This window comes from Opisthocomus hoazin, unplaced genomic scaffold, assembly GCF_030867145.1.
Source record: "Opisthocomus hoazin isolate bOpiHoa1 unplaced genomic scaffold, bOpiHoa1.hap1 HAP1_SCAFFOLD_118, whole genome shotgun sequence".
NCBI classification, from domain to species: Eukaryota; Metazoa; Chordata; class Aves; order Opisthocomiformes; family Opisthocomidae; genus Opisthocomus; species Opisthocomus hoazin.
The window spans coordinates 201844-221455 of NW_027448931.1; the positions used below are offsets into that span (position 1 = coordinate 201844).

At 62.2% G+C, this 19612-nt stretch overlaps 1 protein-coding gene across 3 annotated transcripts; it reads left to right on the forward strand.

Moving 5' to 3' along the window:
* Nucleotides 1-431: 431 nt before the first annotated feature.
* LOC104339332 (class I histocompatibility antigen, F10 alpha chain) lies at nt 432-15681 on the forward strand. 3 transcript variants are annotated; one of them, XM_075412192.1, is made up of 8 exons: nt 434-555; nt 1326-1589; nt 2403-2675; nt 2753-3025; nt 3108-3215; nt 14923-14949; nt 15238-15270; nt 15409-15681. In XM_075412192.1, the coding sequence occupies exons 1-8, from the start codon at nt 492-494 to the stop codon at nt 15420-15422; spliced, it is 1056 nt and encodes a 351-aa protein (XP_075268307.1). In that variant the 5' UTR covers nt 434-491; the 3' UTR covers nt 15423-15681. The 3 variants fall into 3 exon arrangements, with proteins under 3 accessions (XP_075268308.1, XP_075268307.1, XP_075268306.1); XM_075412191.1 differs by lacking the exons at nt 434-555; nt 1326-1589; nt 2403-2675; nt 2753-3025; nt 3108-3215 and adding exons at nt 12000-12108; nt 12879-13142; nt 13956-14228; nt 14306-14578; nt 14661-14768; XM_075412193.1 differs by lacking the exons at nt 14923-14949; nt 15238-15270; nt 15409-15681 and adding exons at nt 3370-3396; nt 3685-4069 and having other exon boundaries at nt 432-555.
* The last annotated feature ends 3931 nt before the right edge of the window (nt 15682-19612 follow it).

Consider the following 19612-nt stretch of genomic DNA (forward strand, 5'->3'; position numbering starts at 1 on the left):
GGGGCGGGCAGGACGGGGGGTCCCGGGGTGCCCCGGCGGAAGGGGACAAAGACGGGGGTGGCGGGGGGTGTCTGTGGGTTGGGGGGGCCCAGGGTGACCTCGCGCTGGGGGGACACGGGCGGAGCGTGGGGTGCGGGGGGGTTCTGGGAACCTGAGGGGGGGTCCGGGGGTGCTGCCCCGTGGGGGGGTCCCGGGCCGAGCCTGCCGGGGAAGGGGGTCCCGGGGGGAGTTCCCGGGGCTTCCCCACCCCCTCCCCTCCCCCCCTGGCGCTGCCTCCGGCGCTTTCGCTTTCGCTTTTCCCAACCTGCGGAGCCGGGATCTGCCCGGCGCCCGGTGACGTCCGAGGCGGCTCAGGCTGCCATTGGCGGGCGAGAGGTGTGGGAGCCAATGGCGGGAGGGGGCATGGCTTGCGGATGGGGGGTCGGGTCGGGGCGAGGCGCGGTTGCAGCGTCCGTGGGAGTGCGGGAAGGGGATCGGAGCGGGGCAGCGCGATGGGTCCCGGCCGGGCGCTGGGGCTGGGGCTGCTGCTGGGGGTCGTCGCTGGGGCAGCGAGCGGTGAGAGCCGATGGGGAGCCGGGAGACCCCCCCCGGGCTTGGGGACCCCCCTGCACCCCCTTCCCTGGGCACCTGGACCCCCCCCCCCCTTGATCCCCTCTCCATCCATGGGCACTGGTACCCCCTGGACCCCCTTCCCTGGTCACCGGGACCCCCCACCCTTGATCCCCCCTCCATCCCTGGGCACCGCGACCGTCCTGGACCCCCCTGCCTGGGCACAGGGACCTCCCCTGGACCTCCCTTCCCACCACCCTGGTCCCCCTCCACTGGTACCAGTACCCCTCAACCCGGTCTCCCACTGGGACCCCCGCCCTGGACCCCCTTCCCATTTGCTCCCCTGGAACTGCTTTTCTTGACCCTCCTGGACCACTCGTCCCAGGTCTCCCACCCCCCAGAGCCCCCTTTATTTCACACTGGGACCTCCACTGGACCACCCTTCCCGGGTCACCCACCCCACAGGTCCACTTTTCCTTGACACTGGGGACCCCCTGTACCACCTATGCTGGGTCTTCCACCCCCAGACCCCCCTTTCCTTGACACTGGGGGCTCCCTGGGCTCCCCACGAACCAGGACCCCCCTCCCAGACACACCTCGCTCCCCAACTTCCCTCCCTGACAAGCCACATCCCCCCTGAAGCTGCCCCCCAACCCCCTCCAATCTGCTCCCATGGGACCCTCACCCAGCGTCGCTGCCCGTCACTGCACCCCGGGTCCCCCCTCCTCTGTCCCCTCTCCCCCACCTCTCACCCCCACCCCCCTTTCTCCTCGCAGAGCCCCACTCCCTGCGCTACTTCGATGTTGCGGTGGCAGAGCCCAGCCCGGGGGTGCCTGAGTTTGTGCAAGTGGGGTACGTGGACGGGAACCCCTTTGTGCGCTACGACGGCGAGACGGAGAAGATGAAGCCCCAGGTGGACTGGATAGCGGCCAACGTGGATCAGGAATACTGGGATGGACAGACCCGGAACGCAAAGCGCACTCAGGAGGTTGACCGTGTGAACCTGGTCACAGTGCGGGGCCGCTACAACCAGACCGGGAGTGAGTGCGGGCTGGGACGGGGGCTCCATGGGGCTGGGATGGGGGCTCCGTGGGGCTGGGACGGGGCTCCATGGGATGGGAGAGTTCCCACCCGCCCTCCAAGATCCTGCCCTGCCCACGCTACTGCCTCGCTTTGTGTCAGCCCTTCCCTACCCAGTGTGGTTGTCCCAGGGCTCCCAGCCCCGCTGTGCCCCCACCTGAGGGGTCCCGGCTGCCCTGTCCCAGCCCCACAGTGCTTGGGATCCCCTGTCCTGGATGCAGGGGGGGCTTCTGGCCACCCCAGTGCACCCCCCCAGTGCTCAGCACCCCCATCTGGGGACTGGGAGGTTCCCAGCCGCCCCATCCCAGCCCCTCACCAGCCCCACGGCTTGAAGCAGAGGGGCTCCCAGCCAGTTTGCCAGCCCCACGGCCGTCAAGACCCCCAGCACCAGAGGGGCTCCCAGCCCCTTGCCCTCCCCATGGTGCTCAGGGCCCCCATCACAGAGCCGGAGGGGCTCCCCCCACCCTGTCCCAGCTCTGTGTCGTCCCACCCCCCCGCATTCAGGACCCGTCCCAGCCCCTCGCTGTGCCCGGGTGCCATGGGGCCGGGTGCCAGCCCAGCCGTGCTCTGGGTGCAGGGCGTCTGCGTCACGGCTTCACGTGACACCCCAGGTACTGCGAGCCCCAGGACAGGGGGCAGCTCTCGTGCCGGTGCCCGATACCCCCAGACCTCAGGCAGGGGTGGGGCAGGGGGCTCTGCCGGGGGGTCTGTGCCCCACTGAAGTCCCAGGGCTGCCGCAGCCCCCCAGCCCCATCTCCCTGGTCTCGTTTCAGGGGCTCACACGTGGCAGCGCATGTACGGCTGTGACCTCCTGGAGGACGGCAGCACCAGGGGGTTTTATCAGCACGCCTACGACGGGAGGGACTTCATCGCCTTGAACGAGGACATGACGGGGTTCATTGCGGCGGACGCGGCGGCGGAAATCACCAAGAGGAAGTGGGAGGATGAGGATGAAGCCGAGCGGCAGAAGCACTACCTGCAGAACACCTGCATTGAGTGGCTGAAGAAATATGTGAGCTACGGTCGGAAAGTACTGGAGAGGAAAGGTGAGGGCGAGACGGGGACCCCGGGGACCGGCTGACGCGGGTGCGTGTGCCAGCCCTCAGCAGCACCCCCTCCCCAGAGCCGCCCACGGTCCGAGTGTCAGGGAAGGAGGCCGATGGGATCCTGACCTTGTCCTGCCGCGCTTACGGCTTCTACCCGCGGGCCATCAGCGTCAGCTGGCTGAAGGACGGCGAGGTCAGGGACCAGGAGACGGAGTGGGGCAGCGTCGCGCCCAACAGCGACGGCACCTACTACACCTGGGCGTCCATCGACGCCCATCCCGAGGAGAAGGACAAGTACCAGTGCCGCGTGGAGCACGCCAGCCTGCTGGAGCCCGGCCTCCACGCGTGGGGTGAGCCCCGTGGGCTTGGGCACGGGGAGCGGTGGGCTGGGGGGGTTCCCCTTCCCCTCCTCACGGCCCTGCTGTCCCCCAGAGACGGAGTCCAACCGGTTCACCATCGTGGTGGCAGTGGCTGTTGCCGTCGCCGTCCTGGCTCTCATCGCCGCCATCGCCGCATTCGTCATGTGGAAGCAGAAGTCGGGTAAAGCACTGGGGCTGGCGAGGCAGAGGGGTGTGGGAGGAAGGCAGGGCCTGGGGTGCCGGGAGGGGCCGTGGGCACGAGCTGCTGCGCTCTGGGGAGCCCCCAAGCCCAGTGAGGAGGCGTGGTGGGTGCTGATGCCTCTTTCTCTCTGCAGGGAAGAAGGACTACGACGAGGCGCCAAGTGAGTACCGGGAACAGGTCTGGCTGCAGCCACTGCCCAGTGCCGGCGCGGCCTCGGGGCTCTGGTTTCTGGCTGCTGCCGGCATTTCCCGATCCCCCCATCTTCCCTGTGCCACCGCTCCTTAAAGCCCCTTGGTGGGGATGTGTGGAAGTGGCTGTGTCTCCTGTCTGGCGCTTGCAGCACCGTCCTCCTCTCCAGGTGCCTGCGGCGTGGCCGTGGCTCCTGTTGCGTGCACTGTGCCCGTGGCGAGCACGGCGCTGGCAGCTCACGGCTTTTTCTGTCTTGCAGGCTCGGCTCGGGGGTCTGACGGCTCGTCTGGATGTACGGTGTGAGATCGGGGGATGGACGGGGCGACCCAGAGCAACACCAGGCTGTGGAAGAGGGACACTGAGTCCCCAGAGCAGAGTTGGGGACGAGGAGGTGACCCTGGGTGACGCTGTCTCCTCCTCCTGTCCCTGGAGGGATCCCAGCCTGATCACTCCACAAGGGACCGGCACGCGGCTAGAGGTGGCCCCCTCCCCTCTCACCGGGCTGGGACCTTGTCTTGGGTTTGGCCGCATGTCCTGGGTTTGGCCAGGACAGGGTCAATTTTCAGTCGCGGTTCGTGCTGGACGTTGGTCGGTGGGAGTCGCTCTGTCCATTGCGCTATTTATTTTTTATATTCTCCTGCTCATTGTTGTTGCTGTTACGGTTCCCTTCGTCTGCTGTTCTGTTACTCTGCCCTTATCCCCACCCAGGAGTTTTTGCCTTTTTCTTTCCATTCTCCTCCCCACCCCAGCGGGGGAGGGGTGATAGAGGGGCCGCGTGGCCCTTCTGTTGCTGGCCAAACTATAACATTAAATTTGGCGCCCAAGCGTGGGGCGGGGATAACGGCAGGGCCCAGCAGCAAGTGTTGACTTTCTCTGAATTGGTTATCATTTGGTATACGCATTTATTGTGTTATTTAAGTGGTCTGCGGTCAAAATGTTGCTGTCTTTGGCCAAAGGGCTGTGGTATGTGAACCCTCACCTGCTGTAGGTGTTCCCTCCGGTGATGTCTGGCACCTCTAGGAAAAGGATCGGGATTATGACTTTGCTGTACTGCAGAATATTGATTTAGAAGATGATGACATCACTGGGCAAGGCCTTGGGGGTCCTGGCGGATGAGAAGCTCGACGTGAGCCGGCGATGTGCACTGGCAGCCCAGAAAGGCAACCGCTGAATGCCAGGTTGGATGGAGCTCTGAGCAAGCTGGGCTGGTGGAAGATGTCCGTGCCGATGGCAGGGGGGTTGGAACCAGATGGACTTTGAGGTCCCTTCCAACCCAAAGCATTCCGTGATTCCATGGAATTGGGCTTGTATTTGCATGCGGCGCTGCGGTCACTTCCATACCTCGGGTGCTCTCTCTGGGAATTGATCAATAATTGACCCCGCTCTATGGGGAGAACCGGAGGGGATGCTTCCCCCCACTCTCTCAGCCCTGCTCTCTCCTTCTGGCCGGTCCCAAGAGCTTTTGGGAATTTGAATGTCCTTGGGATCCTCGGGCTGGCACGTTTGTATTGTTCTGTCTCCTGAGTGTGTGTCGGGTCTTGTTTAGGGTGAAACAAGTAGCTCACAGCATCGCGCAGAGACCTGCCCCAGGACTGGGTCGCTGTAAGGGCAGGGGGGTGTGGGATGGCATGGGCACATGCCCAGGGGATGGTGGGCATCCCCGGCGTTTTGGGACTTCAACCTGTGCAAGTGCGGGATGCTGACAAACTGGTGGAATATTTAGAAGAAGCGTGCTGCCATGTCAGGAATTCCAGGGAGACCCAAATGATTGCGAGGTGCTGGGGTGAGGCCCGCGCCTACCGAGCCCTGTTCAACGCTGTTCAGTGCTCTAAAGGGGAAAGAGGGGGGAAACAAAGCGACTGGCACCGCGGCTTCCCCCGCCCCCCCCAACCGGCTCTGCAGCCGCTCCAGCCGGCACCGCAGATGCCGCTGCCCCCCAGACCAGCGCTGCCCTCCTGGCTAGCGATGCGGCTGCTGCTGCCGCAACTGCTGCGGCTGCCCCAGCTTCCCCGGCAGGCGCAGCGCCTGCTCCAGCTCCGGCAGCAGGCACCGTGGCTGAGCCCCAAAACCAACCCGTGTTGTCAGCAGTCGCCCCTACAGAGGAAAAGAAATGCACCAAGAAATCGGATCGTCCCGGGAGGGGTGACAACGAGCTGGGGCCATCGCAGGAGACAGAGCCAGAGATCATCGCGCGGTCCCTGTCCCTGAGTGAGCTGCGAGACCTGTGGAAAGATTTCAGCTGCCACCCAGGCGAGCACATTGTCACCTGGCTGCTGCGGTGCTGGGATAACGGGGCCGGCAGCTGGGAATCCGAGGGCAGGGAAGCCAAGCAGCTGGGATCCCTGGCCAGGGCAGGGGGCATTGACAAGGCCGTTGGGAAAAAGGAACAAGCCCTCAGCCTCTGGAGGAGACTTCTGTCAGGTGTGAGGGAGAGGTACCCCTCAGGGAGGGTGTGGTGAGTTATCCGGGCAAGTGGACCAATATGGAGAGGGGAACGCACCCATGAGTGCTGAGGGAGCTGGCAGGTGTCATTGCTGAGCCCCTCTCCATCATCTGTGAAAGGTCCTGGAGGACAGGAGAGGTGCCCGAGGACTGGAGAAAAGCCACTGTCACTCCAGGCTTCAAAAGGGCAAGAAGGAGGCCCCAGGGAACTACAGGCCGGTCAGCCTCACCTCCATCCTGGGAAAGGTGATGCAGCAGCTCATTCATCAAGCAAGTACAGGAAAAGAAGGTGATCAGGAGTAGTCAACATGGATTGACCAAGGGGAAATCATGCCTGACCAGTCTGATAGCTTTCTACGATGGCATGACTGGCTGGGTAGATGAGGGGAGAGCAGGGGGTGTTGTCTACCTCGACTTCAGCAAGGCTTTGACACTGTCTCCCATCACATCCTCCTAGGGAAGCTCAGGAAGTGTGGGCTGGTTGAGTGGTCGGTGAGGTGGATTGAGAACTGGCTGAATGGCAGAGCTCAGAGGGTTGTCATCAGCGGCACTGAGTCTGGTTGGAAGACAGTAACTAGTGGTGTCCCTCAGGGGTCAGTACTGGGCCCAGTCTTGTTTAACTTCTTCTTTAATGACCTGGATGAAGAGTTAGAGTGTACCCTCAGCAAGTTTGCTGATGACACCAAACTGGGAGGAGTGGTGGATACACCGGCAGGCTGTGCTGCCATCCAGTGTGACCTGGACAGGCTGGAGAGTTGGGCAGAGAGGAACCTGAGGATGTTCAACAAGGGCAAGTGCAGGGTCCTGCAGCTGGGGAGGAACAACCCCATGCACCAGTACAGGCTGGGGCTGACCTGCTGGAGAGCAGCTCTGCGGAGAGGCACCTGGGCGTCCTGGTGGACGACAGGTTAACCATGAGCCAGCAGCATGCCCTGGATGCCAAGAAGGCCAAGGGATCCTGGGGTGCATCAAGAGGAGTGTGGGCAGCAGGTCGAGGGAGGTTCTCCTCCCCCTCTGCTCTGCCCTGGTGAGGCCCCATCTGCAGTGCTGTGTCCAGTGCTGGGCTCCCCAGTTCAAGAGAGATGAGAAGCTACTGGAGAGAGCCCAGTGGAGGGCTACGAGGATGATGAGGGGACTGGAGCATCTCTCCTATGAGAAAAGGCTGAGCGATCTGGGCTTGTTCAGCCTGAAGAAGAGAAGGCTGAGAGGGGACCTTAGAAATGCCTCTAAATATCTGCAGGGTCGGGGTCAGGAGGACGGGGCCAGACTCTTTCCAGTGGTTCCCAGCGACAGGACAAGGGGCAACGGGCACAAACTGAAGCAGAGGAAGTTCTGTCTGAACAGGAGGAAGAACTTCTTCACTCTGAGGGTGACGGAGCCCTGCCCCAGGCTGCCCAGGGAGGTTGTGGAGTCTCCTTCTCTGGAGATATTCAAGGCCCACCTGGACGCAGTCCTGTGCAGCCTGTTCTGGGTGACCCTGCTTGGGCAGGGGGTTGGACTGGGTGACCCACAGAGGTCCCTTCTAACCCCTGACATTCTCTGATTCTGTGAAAGTCAAGGGACCTGCAGAGGAGATCCAGTTTTTAGGAATAAAATGGCAGGATGGGCACCGTCAAATCCCAATGGATGTCCTCACCAAAATAGCAGCTATGTCTCCACCAACCAGCAAAAAGGAAGCACAGGCCTTCTTAGATGTTGTGGGTTTTTGGAGGATGCCCATCCCAAATTCCAGCCAGATTGTAAGTCCTCTGTACCACGTGACCCAGCAGAAGAATGATTTTGAGTGGGGTCCTGAGCAACAACAGGCATTTGAACAAATTCCATGGGAGATGGTTCATGCCTGGGGTTTTGGAGCCGGGGATACAAAGGATCCGAGGCCCGCTCTACTCCCTCTGAGAAAGAGATTCTGGCAGCATCTGAAGGCATTGGAGGTGCTTCAGAAGTGGTCGGCACTGAAGCACAACTCATCCTGCCACCACGATTGCCGGTCCTGGGCTGGATGTTCAAAGAGAGGGTCCCCTCTACGCATCATGCTACTGATGCTACGTGGAGTAAGTGGGTCGCTCTGATCACCCAGCGCGCCCGAATGGGAAACCCCAGTCGCCCAGGAATTCTGGAGGTCATCATGGACTGGCCAGAAGGCAAAGATTTTGGAGTATGGTCAGAGGAGGAGGTGACACGTGCTGAAGAGGCCCCACTGTATAATAATCTGCCAGCCAATGAGAAACAGCATGCCCTGTTCACGGATGTCTCCTGTCGCGTTTTGGGGAAGCAGCGGAGGTGGAAGGCTGCTGTATGGAGCCCTACACGACAAGTCATGGAAACTGCCGAGGGAGAAGGTGAGTCGAGCCAGTTTGCAGAGGTGAAAGCCATCCAGCTGGCTTTAGACATTGCCAGTCGAGAGAAGTGGCCAGTGCTCTATTTTTACACCGACTCTTGGATGGTGGCCAATGCCCTGTGGGGGTGGCTGCAGCAACGGAAGAAGAACAACTGGCAGCGCAGAAGCAAACCTATCTGGGCTGCCCCATTGTGGCAAGATATTGCTGCCCGGCTGGAGCAGTTGGTTGTAAAAGTCCGTCACGTGGACGCCCACGTCCCTAAGAGTCGGGCCACTGAAGAACATCAAAACAACCAGGAGGTGGATCAGGCTGCCAAGATTGAAGTGGCTCAGGTGGATCTGGACTGGCAACATAAGGGTGAGCTATTTATAGCTCGGTGGGCCCATAACACCTCGGGCCACCAAGGAAGAGACGCGAGATACCGATGGGCTCGTGACCGAGGGGTGGACTTGACCATGGACACCATCTCACGAGTTATCCATGAATGTGAAACATGCGCTGCAATCAAGCAAGCCAGGTGGGTAAAGCCTCAGTGGTGTGGAGGACGATGGCTAAAATATAAATACGGGGAGGCTTGGCAGATTGACTACATCACACTGCCACAAACCCGCCAAGACAAGCGCTATGTGCTCACAATGGTGGAGGCCACCACCGGATGGCTGGAAACCTACCCTGTGCCCCATGCCACTGCCCGGAATACCATCCTGGGCCTGGAAAAACAAGTCCTGTGGCAACGTGGCACCCCCGAGAGAATGGAGTCGGACAACGGGACTCACTTTCGTAACAGCCTCACAGACACCTGGGCAAAGAACATGGTATTGAGTGGGTGTGTCACATCCCCTACCATGCACCAGCCTCTGGAGAAATGGAACGGTACGATGGGCTGCTAAAAACCACCCTGAGAGCAATGGAGGTGGGACTTTCAAAAACTGGGATACCCATTTAGCAAAGGCCACCTGGTTGGTGAACACCAGAGGGTCCACCAACCGGGCTGGTCCTGCCCAGTCAAAACCTCAGCGCCCCGTAGAAGGGGATAAAGTCCCTGTAGTGCACATGTGGAACATGTTGGGGAAGACGGTTTGGGTTAGTCCTGCCTCGGGCAGAGGCAAGCCCGTCCGCGGGATTGCTTTTGGTGAAGGACCTGGGTGCAGCTGGTGGGTGATGTGGAAGGATGGGGAATTCCGATGTGTACCTCATGGGGATTTGATTTTGGGCGAGAATAGTCCATAAATAAATTGTATAAAGTTTATTGCTAATTAACCCCGTCACTGTCCGTTATCACTCCTGCAGTTGTTGGATGTTCTATCAGCAGTATCACAGCGAGAGTCAGCCCGACTCATGAAGGATGGACTTTGGTGACACCCAGCAGAGCCCAGCAATGATGGGACTGGACCTGGCTTCCACAACTGGCCCACAGCACCTTCATCAAGATCGACATCTCCAACCCGCAGACCGTGTGCACCGGCCACACCAGATCCATCAGCCGTGAGCTCCGGATGCAGCAAGCGACCGCCCATCACCATGCAGCGCCTCTCCTGCCGCGGAAGAGAGTTAGGAGAGATGGAGGCCAAAGTCATGGATTGAATGAACTCAAGGGACACTTTAGAGGGATGATCCACAGACTGAGGGAATGAGATCTGGAGACGGGAGAAGTGGTGGTGACCAACTGGAACATGGGGGAGCTGGGCATGACGTGGATGGTGTAGAAGAAGGGGTGGATGATGTGCTGGATAGGGCCAGGACAGGGTTAATTTTCACCAGGAGCCAGGAGGGACCCAGCTGGGTGGAGTGACCCAACCTGGCCAAACAGAGCAGGGTATTCCATGCCATGTGGTGTCATGCTGGGTTCTGGTTGGGGGAGCTGGGCTGGGGTGGGAGGGCAACAGGGCGACCGCGTGGGCCAAACTCCAACAGGCTGTAAGGAAGCGCCCTGGAGGGACGTGGTGTGCGTGAGCTTAGAGCTGAGTTTGAGCAGAAGCAAAGGGCGGCCAGCGGACACCATGATGAAGAGTAGGAGCCTTCGTCTGAAGATCCCGATGACCACCTGAGGGCGCCAACAGACATGCTTGAAGGACGTTAACATATGCTAATGAGTTCTTGGAAAAACCATGCATATGCTAAGCGTTTCTCAGAAATGTAATGAATATGGATGTTACTGTAGCATCAACACCCGGCAACGGTGTCTTCTGGGCACCCGCATGTGGGCGGAGCTATCCCCCGTGCGCCCAGCGCTGCGATGAGGAACGCCGGCTTGCGACAACTCCAAACTCGATTTGTCGAGAGCGAATTATTTTGCCGCTTTCCGACACCCAGCGAGTGGTCAGGCGTGGGCACGGGCTGCCCGGGGCAGGGGTGGAGTCACCGTCCCTGGAGGGGTTCCAGAACCGTCTGGATGTGGCCCTTGGGGACGTGGTCTGGCAGCGTGGTGGGGTTGGGTTGGCGGTTGGGCTGGAGGATCTCAGGGGTCTTTTCCAACCGGAATGGTTCCGTGATTTGATGATTCTGAGCGATGCTGGGCACGGGGGGCACAGGACACAACGGGGGCCGGCCACAGGGGACACTGGGCACAAGGGGTGTCAGGCACAAGTGATGGAGGGCAGGAGGGGCAATGGGTGCAGGCAATGCCAGGCACAAAGGACACCATGTGCAAGCGATGGAGGGCACGAGTGATGCTGGGCACGAGGGGCACCGGGTGTGAGTTACGCCAGGTAGAAGTGACGCTGGGCACAAGGGACACCGGGCACAAGCAGTGCTGGGCACGAGGGGCACTGAGTGCAAGTGATGGCAGGTAGAAGTGACTCTGGGCACCAGGGACACCGGGCACGGGAGGAGCCAGGCACAAGTGATACCGGGCACAAGAGGTGTCAGACACAAGTGATGCTGGGCACAAGGGACACCGGGCACAGGCAGTGCCGGGCACGGGTGAGGTCAGGCACGAGGGGTGTTGTGCACAGGGCACGAGAGCTGCCAGGCCTGAGCGATGCTGGGCATGAGGGGCACCGGACACAACGGGGGCCGGGCACACGCGATGCCGGGCACGAGGGGCACCGGGTGTGCGTGATGGCAGGTCGAAGTGACGCTGGGCACCAGGGACACCAGGCACGAGGGACACCGGGCACAGGCATTGCCAGGCACACGCGACGCTGGGTACAAGGGCCACCGGGCGCAAGTGATGCCAGGCACGAGGGACGCGGGGGACGAGGGACACCCCGGGCGCGAGGGACACCTCCCACAAGGCCTGGGTGTGCCCACGCTCCCCAGGATTCTTTTACCCTTTTCCCAGCTTTTTCACCCAGAAAATCCCAGCGTGGGAGAGCTGCGGGGTGCCGGGTGCTCGGGTCCCCCCTCGGGGCGGGCAGGACGGGGGGTCCCGGGGTGCCCCGGCGGAAGGGGACAAAGACGGGGGTGGCGGGGGGTGTCTGTGGGTTGGGGGGGCCCAGGGTGACCTCGCGCTGGGGGGACACGGGCGGAGCGTGGGGTGCGGGGGGGTTCTGGGAACCTGAGGGGGGGTCCGGGGGTGCTGCCCCGTGGGGGGGTCCCGGGCCGAGCCTGCCGGGGAAGGGGGTCCCGGGGGGAGTTCCCGGGGCTTCCCCACCCCCTCCCCTCCCCCCCTGGCGCTGCCTCCGGCGCTTTCGCTTTCGCTTTTCCCAACCTGCGGAGCCGGGATCTGCCCGGCGCCCGGTGACGTCCGAGGCGGCTCAGGCTGCCATTGGCGGGCGAGAGGTGTGGGAGCCAATGGCGGGAGGGGGCGTGGCTTGCGGATGGGGGGTCGGGTCGGGGCGAGGCGCGGTTGCAGCGTCCGTGGGAGTGCGGGAGGGGATCGGAGCGGGGCAGCGCGATGGGTCCCGGCCGGGCGCTGGGGCTGGGGCTGCTGCTGGGGGTCGTCGCTGGGGCAGCGAGCGGTGAGAGCCGATGGGGAGCCGGGAGACCCCCCCCGGGCTTGGGGACCCCCCTGCACCCCCTTCCCTGGGCACCTGGACCCCCCCCCCCCTTGATCCCCTCTCCATCCATGGGCACTGGTACCCCCTGGACCCCCTTCCCTGGTCCCCGGGACCCCCCACCCTTGATCCCCCCTCCATCCCTGGGCACCGCGACCGTCCTGGACCCCCCTGCCTGGGCACAGGGACCTCCCCTGGACCTCCCTTCCCACCACCCTGGTCCCCCTCCACTGGTACCAGTACCCCTCAACCCGGTCTCCCACTGGGACCCCCGCCCTGGACCCCCTTCCCATTTGCTCCCCTGGAACTGCTTTTCTTGACCCTCCTGGACCACTCGTCCCAGGTCTCCCACCCCCCAGAGCCCCCTTTATTTCACACTGGGACCTCCACTGGACCACCCTTCCCGGGTCACCCACCCCACAGGTCCACTTTTCCTTGACACTGGGGACCCCCTGTACCACCTATGCTGGGTCTTCCACCCCCAGACCCCCCTTTCCTTGACACTGGGGGCTCCCTGGGCTCCCCACGAACCAGGACCCCCCTCCCAGACACACCTCGCTCCCCAACTTCCCTCCCTGACAAGCCACATCCCCCCTGAAGCTGCCCCCCAACCCCCTCCAATCTGCTCCCATGGGACCCTCACCCAGCGTCGCTGCCCGTCACTGCACCCCGGGTCCCCCCTCCTCTGTCCCCTCTCCCCCACCTCTCACCCCCACCCCCCTTTCTCCTCGCAGAGCCCCACTCCCTGCGCTACTTCTGTGTTGCGGTGGCAGAGCCCAGCCCGGGGGTGCCTGAGTTTGTAGCTGTGGGGTACGTGGACGGGAACCTCATCTCGCGCTACGACAGCGAGACGGAGAGGACGGTGCCCCGGGCAGACTGGATGGCGGCCAATCTGGGTCAGGAATACTGGGATGGACAGACCAGGATCGGAAAGAGCAATCAGGAGGTTGACCGCGTGAACCTGGTCACAGTGCGGGGCCGCTACAACCAGACCGGGAGTGAGTGCGGGCTGGGACGGGGGCTCCATGGGGCTGGGATGGGGGCTCCGTGGGGCTGGGACGGGGCTCCATGGGATGGGAGAGTTCCCACCTGCCCTCCAAGATCCTGCCCTGCCCACGCTACTGCCTCGCTTTGTGTCAGCCCTTCCCTACCCAGTGTGGTTGTCCCAGGGCTCCCAGCCCCGCTGTGCCCCCACCTGAGGGGTCCCGGCTGCCCTGTCCCAGCCCCACAGTGCTTGGGATCCCCTGTCCTGGATGCAGGGGGGGCTTCTGGCCACCCCAGTGCACCCCCCCAGTGCTCAGCACCCCCATCTGGGGACTGGGAGGTTCCCAGCCGCCCCATCCCAGCCCCTCACCAGCCCCACGGCTTGAAGCAGAGGGGCTCCCAGCCAGTTTGCCAGCCCCACGGCCGTCAAGACCCCCAGCACCAGAGGGGCTCCCAGCCCCTTGCCCTCCCCATGGTGCTCAGGGCCCCCATCACAGAGCCGGAGGGGCTCCCCCCACCCTGTCCCAGCTCTGTGTCGTCCCACCCCCCCGCATTCAGGACCCGTCCCAGCCCCTCGCTGTGCCCGGGTGCCATGGGGCCGGGTGCCAGCCCAGCCGTGCTCTGGGTGCAGGGCGTCTGCGTCACGGCTTCACGTGACACCCCGGGTACTGCGAGCCCCAGGACAGGGGGCAGCTCTCGTGCCGGTGCCCGATACCCCCAGACCTCAGGCAGGGGTGGGGCAGGGGGCTCTGCCGGGGGGTCTGTGCCCCACTGAAGTCCCAGGGCTGCCGCAGCCCCCCAGCCCCATCTCCCTGGTCGCATTCCAGGGGCTCAAACGCGACAGCGCATGTACGGCTGTGACCTCCTGGAGGACGGCAGCACCAGGGGGTTTTATCAGCACGCCTACGACGGGAGGGACTTCATCGCCTTGAACGAGGACATGACGGGGTTCATTGCGGCGGACGCGGCGGCGGAAATCACCAAGAGGAAGTGGGAGGATGAGGATGAAGCCGAGCGGCAGAAGCACTACCTGCAGAACACCTGCATTGAGTGGCTGAAGAAATATGTGAGCTACGGTCGGAAAGTGCTGGAGAGGAAAGGTGAGGGCGAGACGGGGACCCTGGGGACCGGCCAGCGTGGGTGCATGTGCCAGCCCTCAGCAGCACCCCCTCCCCAGAGCCGCCCACGGTCCGAGTGTCGGGGAAGGAGGCCGATGGGATCCTGACCTTGTCCTGCCGCGCTTACGGCTTCTACCCGCGGGCCATCAGCGTCAGCTGGCTGAAGGACGGCGAGGTCAGGGACCAGGAGACGGAGTGGGGCAGCGTCGCGCCCAACAGCGACGGCACCTACTACACCTGGGCGTCCATCGACGCCCGTCCCGAGGAGAAGGACAAGTACCGGTGCCGCGTGGAGCACGCCAGCCTGCTGGAGCCCGGCCTCCACGCGTGGGGTGAGCCCCGTGGGCTTGGGCATGGGGAGCGGTGGGCTGGGGGGGTTCCCCTTCCCCTCCTCACGGCCCTGCTGTCCCCCAGAGACGGAGTCCAACTGGTTCACCATCGTGGTGGCGGTGGCTGTTGCCGTCGCCGTCCTGGCTCTCATCGCCGTCATCGCCGCATTCGTCATGTGGAAGCAGAAGTCGGGTAAAGCACTGGGGCTGGCGAGGCAGAGGGGTGTGGGAGGAAGGCAGGGCCTGGGGTGCCGGGAGGGGCCGTGGGCACGAGCTGCTGCGCTCTGAGGAGCCCCCGAGCCCGGTGAGGAGGCGTGGTGGGTGCTGATGCCTCTTTCTCTCTGCAGGGAAGAAGGACTACGACAAGGCGCCAAGTGAGTACCGGGGACAGGTCTGGCTGCAGCCACTGCCCAGTGCCGGCGCGGCCTCGGGGCTCTGGTTTCTGGCCGCTGCCGGCATTTCCCGATCCCCCCATCTTCCCTGTGCCACCGCTCCTTAAAGCCCCTTGGTGGGGATGTGTGGAAGTTGTTGTGTCTCCTGTCCGGCGCTCGCGGCACCGTCCTCCTCTCCCGGTGCCTGTGGCGTGGCCGTGGCTCCTGTCGCGTGCACTGTGCCCGTGGCGAGCACGGCGCTGGCAGCTCACGGCTTTTTCTCTCTCGCAGGCTCGGATCGGGGGTCTGACAGCTCGTCCAGAGGTACGGTGTGAGACCAGGGGGATGGATGGGGCGACCCGGAGCAACACCAGGCTGTGGGAGAGGGACACCGAGTCCCCAGAGCAGAGTTGGGGATGGGGAGGTGGCCCTGGGTGAAGCTGTCTTCTCCTGTCCCTGCAGGAATCCCCGCCTGATGGCTCCAGAGGGACCGGCACGTGGCTGGATGCGGCCCCCTCCCCTCTCACCGCACTGGGAACTGCCTGCAGAGAGAGCTTGTCCCGCTGTGCCTGCCCAACCCCTCCCTGCGATGGTGGCTGCTCTGGCTGAACGAACTTCCTCTTAAAATTCGACACTGAATTTGTTAATGATGTTTTAATTATGAGATTGTAACTTACCGCTTCTGCGTGTGTTCATGTCCTGGCGCGCACAATAAATGCTGGTCCCCAGCCTCCAGTGGGCTGTGCCTCCTCTCCCGGTGCCGGGGCTGGTCCCCAGCCTCGCGTCGAGGGCTGTACTGGTTTTGGCTGGGCTGGAGCTGATTTTCTTCCGAACGGCCCAGCAGAGTTGAGGAGTTGCGACCGAGTCTGCGTTGGTAACGCCGCGATGGATCTGAAGAGCATTGGCACGGGGTCAAGGCCTTCCCTGTTCCTGACTCGGCTGCCCCCGTGAATGGGTGGGAGTTGTGCGAGAGGTTGAGAGGGGACGTGACCAGGCAGATGACCCAATCTGATGAGAGATACTCCAGGCTCTATCATGTCATGCTTGATGACTAAAAAATAAAGTAGAGGTTGACGGGGAGTGGCCAGCTTTTCCTCGGGAACTGGCTGGGTATCAGTGTCCCTCTGGTGGTGGTGGTGAGCTCTGAGGCCATGCAGATGGGCGCTGAGAAGAAGCTCTCCTGATCTACAAGGATGCAAACTGGCACTGAGAAAGTCTCCTGGTCTGAGGCCACATAGATGGGCACTGAGAAGAAGTCCTCTTGGTCTGAGGCCATGCTGATTGGCATGGAGAAGAAGATCTCCTGGTCTGAGACCATGCATAAGGGCACTGAGAACATCTGCTCTGCGGCCGTTTAGATGGACACTGAGGAGGTCTCCTGCTCTGTGGTGTTTTAGACAGGCACTGAGAAGACCTCCTGCCCTAAGGCTGCGCAGATGTTTGCTGAGAAGGTCTCTTGCTCCGAAGACCATAGAGACAGGCATCCAGAAGGTCCTCTACTCTCTGGCCGCACACACACACTGACACTGAGAAGAAGGCCTCCTGCTCTGAGGCCACGCAGAAGGGCACTGAGAAGGTCTCCTGATAAGGATATAGAAACAGGCACCGAGAGGAAGGTCTCCTGCCCTGAGGCAATCTAGGTGGGCGCCAAGATGAACGTCTCTTGGTTTGAGGTCATGCAAATGGTCACTGTGACTGAACCAGGAGAGGCAGCAGAGGGAGAAACAACCAGGTCCCTGTCCCTGGATGGGCTGCGAGATGCTGGGCACGGTCTCCTCCATCAGCTGGGTGAAGACGTTTGCTCCCTGGTTGCTCCCGTGCTGGGATGGTGGGGCTGACAGGCTGGAACTGGAAGGTTGGGAAGTTGCACAGCTGGGATCTGCTGCTGGGGACTGTGGGATTGAGGGCTCGGAAGAGGGGCAGCCACCTTCAGCCTCTGGAGGAGGCTCTTCCTGAGCGTGAAGGCCAAGTGTCCTCCTAAGGAAGCTTCTGTAACCCAGCGAGGTAAGTGGTCTACCAGAAGGGAAGGTACTCGGTATCTGAGGGTGTTGACGGGGGTCTGCAGTGACCCGGACAATAATTGGGCCCCCAGAAATCAGGATGGCGTCCAGCGTACACGGATGGCGGATGTTTGTACGGAGCGCACCAACTTGTGCCAGCAACCCAGCCGTGGTGGACTGGGCAGACATGGAGGCACCAACTGCCCGTGGACTGGTCTGCTAGCGATTCGAGGAGAACCTTTGTTCCCTGTCCCTGCCATGCGACTGCGACACCGCTGCAGACAGATGGTTCCCCAAGGTCCAGCCCCTCGAAGAGAAGATGGCAAATCTCCCTCCTTGTGCCTACAGGCCAGCATCTCGGCTGCCAGGAGCCTGCTCAATGGAACAGGGACCGTGGACGCAGACCGCGTGCCACCTGGTAGGGTTCTGTCCACGTGGACACGAAGAATTGGGATAGCGCAGCAACCTCAGTCTTGGAAGCCCACGGGCAAGAATTGTGGGGATAAACTGTGGCTGAAAAGGGACCATCCAGGGAGACTGGAAGTGGAAGATTGGAAGTGGGTGATCGTTAAGGTCCCTTCCAACCCAAACCATTCAATGGTTCCATGATTGCTGCTCCGGTCGCTGTCGAGCAGTTCCCCAGGTGCAGGAGATGGGCTGAGGACACTTCTCCTCCTCCTGATCCTGGTTCAGTGGACGTATGGGCCACGTGGGCTCCAACCTCACACCCAGCCCCATGGAAAGACCGTGCCGGGCCGCAGCCGGATCGTACCTGTGACCGCTCCTTGCAGCGTAGCCTGGGCGAGAGAGACGCGGGCTCCTCTCGGGGTGAGAAGGCTTCTGGTTTGCCATTGCAGGAGTCGGGTAATGAAGGTCCAGATCAGGCCCTGGGGTCCTGCCCCGGCCGTCGGAGGAAAGGGACAAACGGCTTCGATGGGCAGCAGACCCATGGAAATACAAGGTCCTGGTGGACACCGGTACACAGTGACCCCTCATGGTGTGGGGGTACGGGGGTACAGGACCCATCTGGATTTCTGGAGTGGCGGAGGGATCCCAGTTGCTGGGCTGGGAGCTGAGGGGAGCCCAATGGGAAACGAGGGGGGAAGTGACCGGTCTGGAGGCTCTGCGTAACCTTGGCACTGGCTTGAAAGTCAGATACTCCAAGGAAGTGAAGATACTTCAAGGATCCAAAGGGGCACCGGTGGGCCGCTGTAGATACCGCGCTGTGTCACACAGCAGCGTGGCCAAGATGGCCAAGAGCATCTCAGCTCCTGTCAGAAAGAGCGTTGCCAGCAGGACCAGGGCAGCGATTTTTGCACCGTGAATGCTGGGTTTAGTGTTGGGCCCCTCGCTACCAGGAAGACATCGAGGTGCTGGGTGGTGACTCAATCCCTGCCCTGGGCAGCCTGTGCCAGTGCTTGACAGCCCTTTCTGTGCAGAAATTCTCCCTAACATCCAATCTCAACCTCCCCGGCGCGACTTGAGGCCGTTTCCTCTCATCCTCTCTCACCTCGAATGTTTAGATGGATGCACACAAAGAGTTGCAGTCAACGGCTCGATGCCCAGGTGGAGACCAGTGACGAGTGGTGTGCCTCAGGGGTCGGTACTGGGGCCGGTGCTGTTCAATATCTTTGTCGGCGACATGGACAGTGGGACTTAGGGCACCCTCAGCGAGTTTGCCGCTGACACCAAGCTGTGTGGTGGGGTTGACACTCTGGAGGGAAGGGACGCCATCCAGAGGGACCTTGACAGGCTGGAGAGGTGGGCCTGAGTGAACCACATGAAGTGCAACAAGGCCAAGTGCAAGGTCCTGCACATGGGTCGGGGCAATCCCAGACACGAGTACAGGCTGGGCGGAGAGTGGCTTGAGAGCAGCCCTGAGGAGAAGAACTTGGGGGTACTGGTGGGTGAGAAGCTCAACATGAGCCGGCGACGTGCGCTGGCAGCCCAGAAAGCCAACCGTGTCCTGGGCTGCATCCAGAGCAGCGTGGCCAGCAGGGCGAGGGAGGGGATTCTGCCCCTTTACTCTGCTCTCATGAGACCCCCACCTGGAGTCCTGCATCCAGCTCTGGAGCCCCCAACACAAGAAGGACATGGATGTGTTGGAGCGGGTCCAGAGGAGGCCACGAAGATGATCCAAGGGCTGGAGCACCTCTCCTCCGAGGACAGGCTGAGGGAGCTGGGGCTGTTCAGCCTGGAGAAGAGAAGGCTCCAGGGTGACCTTAGAGCAGCTGCCAGTGCGTGAAGGGGCGACAGGAAGGATGGAGAGGGGCTTTTCACAAGGGGGTGGAGTGATAGGACAAGGGGGGATGGCTCTAAACTAAGAGGGCAGATTTAGATGAGATATGAGGAAGAAATTCTTCCCCGTGAGGGGGTTGAAACACTGGCCCAGGTTGCCCAGAGAAGCTGTGGCTGCCCCCTCCCTGGCAGGGTTCAAGGCCAGGTTGGATGGAGCTCTGAGCACCCTGGGCTGGTGGAAGATGTCCCTGCTCATGGCAGGGGGGCTGGAACCAGATGATCTTTAAGGTCCCTTCCAACCCAAACCATGCTATGATTTTATGCTTCCAGTGATGGAGCAGCCACAACTTCTGTGGGCGACCCGTTCCAGCCTCTCGCCGCCCTCATTGTAAACCATTTCTTCTGTCCAAGCTCCATCTCCTCTCTTT

What these genes read in the sequence shown, in the direction of transcription:
- LOC104339332 (XM_075412192.1), top strand. Translation starts at nt 492, where the DNA reads ATGGGTCCCGGCCGGGCGCTGGGGCTGGGGCTGCTGCTGGGGGTCGTC. An exon ending in CGTCGCTGGGGCAGCGAGCG is followed by an intron (nt 556 to 1,325) that starts GTGAGAGCCGAT and finishes TTCTCCTCGCAG; the next exon opens with AGCCCCACTCCCTGCGCTAC. An exon ending in GAAAGTACTGGAGAGGAAAG is followed by an intron (nt 2,676 to 2,752) that starts GTGAGGGCGAGA and finishes CCCCCTCCCCAG; the next exon opens with AGCCGCCCACGGTCCGAGTG.